Here is a 12,500-nt window from a genome sequence, read left to right on the forward strand (position 1 = left end):
ATAATAATAATAATACGCAGAAGTAGCATTAGTAATCAACGGTATTACAATTATTAATAATAATAATAATAATAATAATAATAATAATAATAATAATAATAATAATAATAATAATACTCAGAAACAGTAGTTGTAATAAAGCTCTATTACTAATAATAACAAAAATACGCAAAAGCAGTATTAGTAATAGGTATCATTACAAACAAATAATAATAATAATAATAAGACTAATAATTACAACAATAATGTTAATAATAATAATAATAATAATAATGATAATAAAAACAGACCAGATACGAAATGTATCAACCCTTTTATGATCAAAGCAGTAGTAGTAATAAGCGCTATTACAAACAAATAATAATAATAATAATAATAATAATAATAATAATAATAATAATAAACAAGACCAGTTACGAAATCTATCAACCCTTTTATGATCAAAGCAGTAGTAGTAATAAGCGCTATTACAAACAAATAATAATAATAATAATAATAATAATAATAATAATAATAATAATAATAATAATAATAAAAAACAAGACCAGATACGAAATCTATCAACCCTTTTATGATCACAGCGGCCATATTTATTCCAACCCGCGTTAAGATCGTCATCAGCTGCAGTCCAGTGGTTCTTATCCTTTTTCAATGTCTGCACCCCTTTCAAATCAGCAGTCAGTTCTCGCACCCCCTGAATAGCCGAAATAAAAAAAACTAAAATAATAATAATAATAATAATAATAATAATAATAATAATAATAATAATTATTATATATATATATATATATATATATATATATATATATATATATATGTAATTTATTTTTCTGCAAAAGATAAAAATAAAATAAAATGAAATAAAAGAAAAAAAATAATAATAAATTTTTTAATTTAATTATTATGTTTTTGCTGAAAAAAATAACATGCGTATATAAAAATATATTTTGCTTTAATTATTCATAGGCATCCTCGCACCCCTTGGGAACCGGCCACCCCCAATCCCCAGGGAGCAGCTTTTGGTTAAGAACCACTGAGCTACACGAAGAATGCGAAATGAATCGCACTGAATATTCTACGCAGAAGCGCGCGAGAGCGCAAATCTCGACTCTTAAATAATCATGAAATGTACATTCCGCCACATTCCTTCGGCAGGAAACCGATGCGAGGCGTCAATTAAAACTCATTTGAAGTTTATGAAAGCGTAAATATATCATAAAAAGCTTCTTTCAAAATACCCGATGCTTCTTAATTCTCCTGATGCATCTTTAAGGCTTGTTAAATTTGCCTGTTAATATTTGACGCGATTTTAACTTGCCCGAAGAACCTGATGCCTTCCGTGTTTTCACAGCTAATGATGGCATGAATGAATTAGCAGGTGAATAATTTGTTGCCGGTTGAATATTGCATAGGAGTGAATGCTGGCTGCGGTATACAATGTTGCATAATTTATTGTTTCTTTTTTTTTTTTGTTTCTTATCAGTAAAATCGGTATGTTATTCTTTCTTGAGATAAGTGATGATTGCGAAGGTTTCTCTCTCTCTCTCTCTCTCTCTCTCTCTCTCTCTCTCTCTCTCTCTCTCTCTCTCTCTCTCGTTAGTGGCTGTAAAGATATAGAAATTTGAATTTGAATCTGACAACTTTCTCTCTCTCTCTTTTTCTCTCTCTGTCTCTCGTGGTTACAATAATTTAAAGATTTGAGTTTTAATTTGAATATGAACTCTCTCTCTCTCTCTCTCTCTCTCTCTCTCTCTCTCTCTCTCTCTCTCTCTCTCTCTCTTTGATTGAGCGGCAATGCACTCAACTCTGTTCGCTGAGAAAACCAGTGGGCATATGTTAACCCAAGAAGTACGTTATATACCTGGTGGTCAGTCGACTTAATGAGAGTGCAGAAGGACGACCAAACTCAGCAGTAATCTATATCTATCTATCTATCTACCTATCTATCTAACTATCTGTCTATCTATCTATCTATCTATCTGTCTAGATAGATAGATAGATAGATGGTTTGAATTTTCTATCACTGTAATATTTTTTACCTCTTTATCTTAGATAGATAGATAGATAGATAGATAGATAGATAGATAGATGGTTTGTATTTCCTATCACTGTGATATTTTTTACCTCTTTATCTTAGATATGAAATAAATGTGAATTGAACTGAACTGCACTATTTTATATAATCTATCTATCCATCCATCCATCTATCTATCAGTCTCTTTGAATAATCAGTTATATTTGCCTATATACGGCTAAAAAAAAAAACCGTAACAAACCAGTCACACAGCCGCCAGTTACCTAGGCAAAACTAAGTGAAGACCAGTTAAGACTGTCTACCACGTAAGCCTGCGTACACAATTAGGAACCAGTCACCTTGTTCTCTTAACATCACGTGAACGGTTTTGTATGCCTGTAAGCCTGTCTCTCCGTCATACAAAGCAATTTCGCTCTTCTCTACCCTCATTCTCATCCTCCTCTTCTCTCTCCCCCCCGCCTCTCTCTCTCTCTCTCTCCCCCGTGTTTACAAACTGGTGGGATAGCACTTGACAAGAGATCAACATTGGGTCATCCTATTACAAGCAACCACTTAAGGTCGGCTTCCTTCCCCCCCCCTCTCTCTCTCTCTCTCTCTCTCTTCTCTCTCTCTCTCTCTCTCTCTCTATTTCCCATTTCCATGGCCTCTCTTTTCTGTTCTTTTCACATGACATGTCGTCGCGTCCCCACTGACTCTCTCTCTCTCTCTCTCTCTCTCTCTCTCTCTCTCTCTCTCTCTCTCTCTCTCTCTCTCTCTCTCTCTCCATGGTATGAATGCATATATTATACATTTATATATATATGTATATATAAATTATATTTATATATATGATATATATGTATGTATATATATAAATAATATTTATATCGATCTATCTATCTATCTATCTATCTATATATATATATATATATATATATATATATATATATATATATATATATACATATGGGAATCATTGCAATTAATAATTAATAAGTGGTTAATCTTTCTGTGTTTAGCAATTCAATGCGGATTTCCCTCGAACGTCTTGTTTCCCTCATTGAACGAAAATACGATAGAAATAGGCGTCATGAATATTTGCAAACATCCGAAAAATATTTCATCTTTAAAATGTTATCACGTGAATATGAAAAAAACGCCGATGAAAAAACCAGGCTAGTTTTCTATATACCAAGATACTTACACACACACACACTATATATATATATATATATATATATATATATATATATATATATATATATATATATATATATATATATATTTACATATAAGTATACATATATGTGTGTGTGTATATGCATAAGTGTACATGTACTGTTCAGACATAAACAATATCCTGTAACTATTATCGAAATACATACTTTATTTTCCAAAAAATTCTTAACTGAGTGGATAACGAAAGGTGAATTAAAAAAATATAAGAAACCACAATGATTTAACCAGAACTAAAACTATGAGGGAAGAAATGTATGAAGTGTATCAATGCATAAAATGTATGAAATGTATAAAATGTATGAAATACGTAATATGTCTGAAATGCGTAAAATGTATGAAATGCATAAAATGTATGAAATGCGTAAAATGTATGAAATGTACAAACTGTATGAAATGCATAAAACGTATGAAATGTATAAAACGTATGAAATGTATACCTTCAACTGACAATCCGAAACATCAACGCCACGGAGTGACCACCGTACATAAATCAACGCCCCCAATTAGGGTTTGCGAGAACCACAAAATACGGTACGAAGAAAAAAGCTTATTTATAGAAACCGCATTTATACAAACCGTATTTCTCTCCCCACCTTCCCCTGACCGCCGTGAATGTGTCCCTTGGAGTCTATCTGAATCCCCATAATTTTCGAAAAGAAGGGACGAGTCCCTTATCAAATTTATGTGAGGCCTCATAAATAAAGTCTGGGTCACAGACACACACAGACACACACACACGCTGCCCTTATCCTGGTCTTGTCGGCAATTTTTTTAGGGGAAGGTGGGGAGGGGGGGGAGGGGAGGGGAGGGAGAGGGAGCGAACACACAAACACCAGAGACAGACAGACATACACACACACCGTCTCCTTATTCTGCGGCTCCTGGTCTTGCCCGGCAATTTTTTAGGGGGGAGGGGGAAGGGTAGAGGGAGTGGGAGGGGGAAGGAGAGGAAGCTTACACATAAACACAAGGGGAGGGGAGGGAGAGAGAGGGACAAGCACACAAACACAGACACACACACACACACAGCGTCGCCTTGCCCTGCTGCTTCTAGTCTTGTCCAGCCATTTTTGGGGAGGGGAGGAAATGTGTAGGGGATGGAAGGGGAAGGGGTGGGGAAATGGTAGGGTAGGGGAGGAGGTAAAGGGTAGGGGAGGGGAGGGAGTAAAGAGGTAGGGGAGGGGATGGGTAAAGGGTAGGGGAGGGGAGGGGGTAAAGGGAGGTCAGAAAGGGTAGGGGAGAGAAGGGGAAGAGGGAGGAAAGGGAACGGGGAGGGAGAAAGGGGTAGGGGTAGGAGGAGGAGGAGGAGGAGGGGTTCCCATATCAAAGAGCAATAAATTCAAACGCATCTCTCGCTCATCCTATCCTTTTATTTTTTTTTTTTTACTTCGAAAATGGGTTTCTCCTCCTTTTTTTTTTTTTCGGGGGTCCTAGGGTTTTCCCATTTAGAGTGGAAAAAAAAAAGACAGTGAGAGAGACGACATCATTTGTTATAGAGCTTACAAATTTATATTTCAAAAGAATTGCTGTGCTGTACTAACATTAATCATTAGTACCTCTCTCTCTCTCTTTCTCTCTCTCTCTTCATATATGTACTGTACATTACAATATATATATATATATATATATATATATATATATATATATATATATATATATATATATATATATATATATATATATATATACACATATATAATGTACATACATACAACATACATATATATATACCAATATATATATATATATATATATATATATATATATATATACATATACTAATAAGCTTCAGGAATGGGAACATCAAAAAATTTTGCTAAACTTCATGCTCTAGCAACAAACATTATCATATACTAGTTCTGATCAACTAGGGGGTGGCGAATCTACTCGAAAAATGAATCATGGCGAAAGATGTAATAGACAACACTTATTTCAACATAAATGAAGCCCTCCAGATCCGGAATCCCTCGTCTGGAAGTTATGGAGCAGATTCCGGAAATAATCAGTTTTGGGCTTACATGAAATATAAACCCTCACTTATTGTTTTACTCCCTGTCAGATCTTCTCTTCAGTAATGTTGCGTAAAGGAAAAAAAAAGAAAAGAAAATAAAGGTAAATGAATATATTAATAGATGATTATATGGAAATGTATAGAATTATACAATACGCTAAGAGAGTTGAATAAGATAATAGGCAATACAGAAAGAAGAGATCAGGTACTAGAAAGGAAAAGCAGATAAATTCATAAATTAATAGATAAATGGATAAAAATGTAAGAAAATTATTGAAATACACGGTGAATTGTTTTAGGCTAGTAATACATTATAGAATACAGCATTATACAACACACTAAGAGAAGTAGATAAGATAATAGGAAATGCAGGAAGAAGAGATCAGATATTAAAAAATACAAAAAGATCAATGAATAAATAGGTAAATATATAATAACGTAAATAAATAAAATACAAGGTGAGTTGTTTTTGGGTAGTCACGCATTATATAAAATATAAAATTATAAAATACACTAAGAGAATTAGATAAAATATTGGGAAATTCAGAAAGATATTAGGTAAGAAAAAAGTTAAATGAGTAAATTAAGTGATAACTATATAAGAAAATATAAATAAATAAAATACAAGGTGAATTGTTTTAGGGTAGTCATGCATTATAAAATATAAAATTATAAAATACACTAAGAGAATGAGGTAAGATAATAGGAAATACAGAAAGTTAGAAAAGAAAAAAATTGAATGAGTAAATTAAGTGATAAATATATAAAAAAATATAAATAAATATAAATACAAGGTGAATTGTTGTAGGGTAGTCGTGCTTTATAAAATACATAATTATAAAATACACTAAGAGGTATAGGAATATCACCCATAACACTGATTAGAAATCGAATAATGACGAAATACGACCGTGGAAATGAATCGTCTTCTCTAAATGAATATAGCCGGTACAGTCACCCAAGCCATATTGCCAACTCGATAACTCAACTTTAAAAGTACCATATTACAGTTTCAAATCCCGGATCCACTTTACCTAGGAAGGGATCAATTTTATATGAGTTGCTAATCAACCGTCCACTGATGGGACCTTCGTATCCCATCAGGAAAAAGGGCTTTTACAATTACCTTCGGCATACATACATGCATTGGAGGAGTAGGTTGCATATTTTTATGACTGCGTTCCTATACATAATTATTCTTGCTTTATCCGCGTGTGTTTTTTTTAAATCGTACTTCATTTCGCTTTTATTTTTTAGTTTTCTGCAAGAGAAAACTATTGAGGCGGCTTTATCTGTCCGCCGGCACTTTTTCTGTCCGCCCTCAGATCTTAAAAACTACTGGGGCTAGAGGGCTGCAAATTGGCACATGGATCATCCACCCTCCAATCATCACACATACCAAATTGCAGTCCTATAGCCTCAGTAGATTTTAATTTATTCAAGGTTAAAGTTAGCCATGATCGTGCGCCTGGCAACGCTACAGGACAGGCCACTACCAGGACGTGGCTGAAAGTTTCATGGGCCTTGGCTCTTACAGCATTATACCGAGACCACCGAAAGATAGATCTATTTTCGGTGGCCTTGATTATGCGCTGTACAGAAAACTCGATTGGGCCGAAGAAACTTCGGCACGTTTTTTACCTGTTTATTTTTGGCTCTGCTTATTACTATTTTGTTTTTATTTGTGACTTTTTTTTTTATTTTTGGCCCTACTTATTGCACTTTAATTGAACTCGTAACTAACTCATATCTATTAGGAGTTCTCTCTCTCTCACTCTCTCTCTCTCGTCTCGTCTACTTTCCTTGACAACTCCTTGTCTCTGTGCAGTCCTGAAATTTCTCTTTCTAATTCCATCGTCTTATAACCTCTCTCTCTCTCTCTCTCTCTCTCTCTCTCTCTCTCTCTCTCTCTCTCTCTCCTCATCATGTCTAATCTCCTTTTCTAGGCAATGCTTTCTCTCTCTCTCTCTCTCTCTCTCTCTCTCTCTCTCTCTCTCTCTCTCTCTAGTCTTCTTCTAAGATATTTCGCTTCCCATCATCACATAATCTACTTTCCTTAGTAACTCTCTCTCTCTCTCTCTCTCTCTCTCTCTCTCTCTCTCTCTCTCTCTCTCTCTCTCTCTCTCAGAAACAATAGACACAACAAGATGAACGACGGACGACTACCAGGAAGGCAGCCACTACTGAGAGAGTCTACTACCGCAAACCCTTACTACTACTAATACTACTAATACTAACACTACTTCTCCTCCTTCTACCGCGTCAGGGAGCCAGTGTTTTGTTTCCACCCTCCCGGCTGAGATCATAACATTATCTCAACTCAATTTCCTTCTGGGGGCTATCCGAGCCCGGGAGAAGGAAACGGAAAAGGAGGAGGAAGGAGAAGGAGGAAGGGAATTCAGGAAGATAGCACGAGAAGAAGAAGAAGAAGAAGAAGAAGAAGAAGAAGAAAAGAAGAAGAAGAAGAAGTCTTAGCATACAAAAAAAAAGAGATGGGAGGGCGGAGAAGTGGGAAAAAAGAAGGAGGAGGAGGAGGAGGAGGAGGAGGAGGAGGAGGAGGAGGAGGAGGAGGAGGAGGAGGAGGAGGAGTTGGGAAAAAAGATGAAAGAAATATGGACCTTTTGCTTATTCTCTTTTTTTCTTTTTTGTTGTTATAGTGAATATTCCCATCGACTCCTTTATTCTGGAATAAAGGATTGCAAGATTAAAGTTTCTAAAGGTTAGCGTAAAGGGATTGTGTAATGTTTAACCTGATTTATTTATGGTCTTTTCATTACCATAGTGCTTGTTATTTTATGCAAATGAATTTGTCTAGGTAATTTTATAATATACATATATATACATATATACGTATATACATAAATATATATATATATATATATATATATATATATATATATATATATATATATATTTATTTATTTATATATACATATGAATAACTGTAAATAAATATATACTATATATATACGTATATATATAAATATATATACATATTAATAAATATAAATATATATAATATATATAATATAAATAAATTAATAAATAAATATATAAATATATATACATACATACTGTATATATAAATATATATACATATACATAAGTAAATAAATAAATAAATATATATATATACATATACATAAGTAAATAAATAAATAAATAAATATATATATATACATAATACATATTCCCTCCTCTTATTCCATAACACGTACTTCATTAACGCATCTCCTCTTTTTACGCTCCCTATTCTTCTTCACTCTTTATTCTTTTACCTTCTCACTCACTTCCTTTGTTATGTTCATTCAACAATTTCTTTCCTTTGATTCTCTCCCCCTTCATCTTTCGGGACGTTGCTGGACTGAACAAAAAGCAAACGTTTTGTCTTCGCTGCGAGAAAGAAACGGCAACATTTTTGAGACGAATGCTATTGTATTAAGGAACTCCGAAGTTACAATAAATATTTCGTTAGAGATCTTCTGCAATGAAAATTATAAGTGAGTCAAATCCGCAAGATTTTTAAAAGACAGATTATATGTGTACATAGCCTACACACATACATTGTACGGATACTTGAGAATGAGGACTGTTTGTCCTAGAAAGCTTGTAACTTTTTTGAATAAATATTTAGACTGGATACCACCCAGTTTGAATGAGGTCCTGTTAGTTATTGTACTGATGCACAGAACAATTGTGTATGTGATAAGGCTAATACACATATATATATATATATATATATATATATATATATATATATATATATGCATTTACATACGAGTATGTGTGGGTGTATTTATACATATATATAATATAATTACAGTAAAAATTTTGTACAGAAAAAATAAACGTCCTAAAATTTAAAGCATTTTCAATTTAATTCTAAAAAGAAATGACTTCACTTTAAATAATATCGATATTTCTGAAGTGCTTTATTTACACAATGCTTTACAAATAACACTCTCAATAATTTATGATGATTCTGGTTCATGGAAAGCGAAGAAAAGGGAATAACTCAACAAAAATATCAAGTGCTTTCGCTGAGTATTGTTTGCAGACATGGCTGAGATTGCGTTTAACATCTTATTATTAACTTTTTATTATTAAATATATTGAACTGAATACTGAATATAGAATTTAGGCCAAAGGCCAAGCACTGGGACCTATGAGGTCATTCAGCGCTCAAACGGAAATTGAAATGCGTAACAGGAGGAAAACCTCGCAGTTGCACTATGAAACAATTGCTAGGAGAGGTTGGAGAGTAAGATGGAAGAAAGAGAATATGAAAGGAGGTACAGTAAAAGGAACGAAAGGGGTTGCAGCTAGGGACCGAAAGCACGCTGCAAAGAACCTTAAGTAATGCCTACAGTGCGCCGCATGAGGCGCACTGATGGCACTGTCCCCCTAACAAGATTATCAAATGTATGTGTTCATTATTACTTTCTAGGCAGTGAAACATTCTGATTTACATCAAGTTCATATCTTTATTCATCTGCGTCATCATGATGATTTAAAAAAAAAATTTTCATTACTTACTGCCAAAAAAAAAAGACTCTTTTCTACGAATTCTACGCTCCTTGATTACAGTTTTCTGTTCAGCGTAAAATCATGACATTCGTGACAATACCAGACATTAGAAAATATAACAATCATAGTGACAACAAGAAATATTTCAAAAATGACATTAATCGATTTTCATTTATAGGAAAAATACCCAGCAATTTTATGGATTCTAAAATTTACCCAAAAACGTTCCTTGACATCAGATCATATATAATAAAGATAAATTTGCTAAAAAATGACTCGACTAAAGTCGATTCTACGATTAAAAAGTAAAATTTAAGTAAAATCTTCATTTAGTGAATTTAATCGTTGGATATTTTCTTGTAAACATCAACTCAAATAATTGACAATGAAATGACTGAAGTCTGGAATAAATGAATAATTCATTCTTTATATTTACAAAAAATGCTCTCACTCCGCAAATTCACAAATGAGAAAAAAACCGTCATTTCTTTCCTTTTAAAAAGATAAAAAAAAACATAAGGTAAAAATAAAAAAAAAAACGTTTAGCAAATAAATCGAACAGGAAAAATTACATCCATGACTGAATACATAAACACGTATCAAAATAAAGATCTATTTCTGAAAATAATGTAAAAACACGAAATAAATAAGTAAACACATAAATAAATAAATGGCTGATACATAAAAAATAAATATATAAAGAACACCGGCCAATAAAAATAACGGGTTACATACATATATACATACAGTTCCGTTGTCATGAATCTCTCGTTTGTCACAACGAAAAGGATGTGTAAAGAAAGAAAGAAATTATGATGCCATTATAAAAAACATATTGACAGAGAGTCTTTATTTACCCAGAGGAGAATACGATATATAATATATAAAATTATTTGGTATTTTTAAGATTATATATATATAATATATATACATACATATATATATATATATATATATATATATATATATATATATATATATATATGTATAAATATAGAGAGAGAGAGAGAGAGAAATGTTGCGTTTGTACTTAATTTCAGCTTTGCGGACTTTTCTCACCATGTGCATTTTCCGACACTTGAATTCCAAGTCATTAGAGAGAGAGAGAGAGAGAGAGAGAGAGAGAGAGAGAGAGAGCAACTCGGCAGTCTTTCGGTTTTCATCAAAAGAAAAATTTCTTTTAAATTTTCTTTTCTTTATGCCATTGCTCACCAAATACCCTCTCTCTCTATCTCTCTCTCTCTCTCTCTCTCTCTCTCTCTCTCTCTCTCTCTGGGAATATCCCTTTTCTGCCTTGTTGCAGCAGTTCCCCATTCGCGTCACCCTCCTCCTCCTCCTCCCCCTCCTCCTCCTCCTCCTCCACAAATTACAGATAAATGAACTGCCCCGGGCATCGCCGTCTTCAGCCTCATCATCATCATCATTATGATCATCATCTCTTAAGCGTCTAAACCATCTCCTTCTTCCCTTTTCTGAAATTACATTTTCAAATCCTCAGATTAAATACTTCATCACCACCACTACCAAGCGTCCTCTCCACCCCTGACCCTTCCCCAACTACACCTCCTCAGGGCCCCCCCATCCAACGTCTTATGTCATTTCCATTCGTATTTGTGTTGGTTCATCTCGCCTGTGCTTCTTATTCTCTCTCTCTTTGTTTCTTCTTCTTCTTCTTCTTCTTCTCTTTGTTTTTCTTTCTTCTTCTCTTCTCTTTCTTCTTCTTTCTCTTCTTCTTCTTCTTTCTTCTGGGTTATTTCTTCTTCTTATTCTTCTTCTCTCTATATCTCTTCTTCTTCTTCTTCTTCTTCTTCTTCTTCTTCTTCTTCTTCTCTCTATATCTCTTCTTCTTCTTGTAGGTTTTACATTGAATTAACATTTACCAGGTTCTTCTTCTCTCTATATCTCTTCTTCTTCTTCTTCTTCTTCTTCTTCTTCTTGTTCTTGTTCTTGTTCTTCTTCTTCTTCTTCGTCTTCTTCTTCTTCTTCTTCTTCTTCTTCTTGCAGCCTTTACGCTGAATTAACATTTTCCAGAGATTTGAATTAACAAGGGTTTATGCTCTGAATTAACAAGGGTTTATGCTCTGAATTCTGGGCACAATACAGCATTTATTTTTTCACATCTCTCCTCTCCGCTTTAAATAAGAAGGAATTTACTTTCTAAAATTACTGAGTAGATTGTCTATATACCTTTTACAGAAAAAAATTAGCCATGACATATTCAGCAATTTTTACGCCTCTCTTCACTTTCCTATTAAAGAAGCTTCTTTTTGAAGTCTTTTGGTATATAAATATTGTCTATTTAAATTAGATTTTCCTTTATATGATTATAAATATCAAAAAAGATCTTATGGCTATAAATATATAAGTGATCTGAAAGCAATGCATAGATATTTCCTCAGTACTCATTCATTCTGTGTAAATATGTAGATATACAGTCCATGCCGTAATAAAAAAAACACCTTAGTGGATAAATAATTATAAATATCTATACAACATACCTAAAATGCAAGGAATATTCAACTTGTTTATACGTAGACATGCAGTGCATATCTATAAAAAAACACCTTAGTTGATAAATAATAATAAATACCTATACAACATACCTAAAATGCAAGGAATATTCAACATGTTTTTATGCAGACACGCAGTATATGTCTGTATAAAAAATACCTTAGTTGATAAATAATAATAAATATCTATACAACATAC

At 33.3% G+C, this 12,500-nt stretch overlaps 1 protein-coding gene across 1 annotated transcript in view; it reads right to left on the reverse strand.

The window, feature by feature from the left end:
* The window catches only part of LOC136849423 (leucine-rich repeat and IQ domain-containing protein 1-like), a 16,667-nt gene extending 4,852 nt beyond the window's left edge, over positions 1–11,815 (reverse strand). Inside the window, exon 1 of the mRNA XM_067122774.1 lies at positions 11,672–11,815. Coding sequence (XP_066978875.1) covers positions 11,672–11,815 — 144 coding nt within the window. The remainder of the gene's footprint in view (positions 1–11,671) is intronic.
* Between the last annotated feature and the right edge of the window lie 685 nt (positions 11,816–12,500).

Source organism: Macrobrachium rosenbergii, chromosome 21, assembly GCF_040412425.1.
Source record: "Macrobrachium rosenbergii isolate ZJJX-2024 chromosome 21, ASM4041242v1, whole genome shotgun sequence".
Lineage (NCBI taxonomy): Eukaryota > Metazoa > Arthropoda > Malacostraca > Decapoda > Palaemonidae > Macrobrachium > Macrobrachium rosenbergii.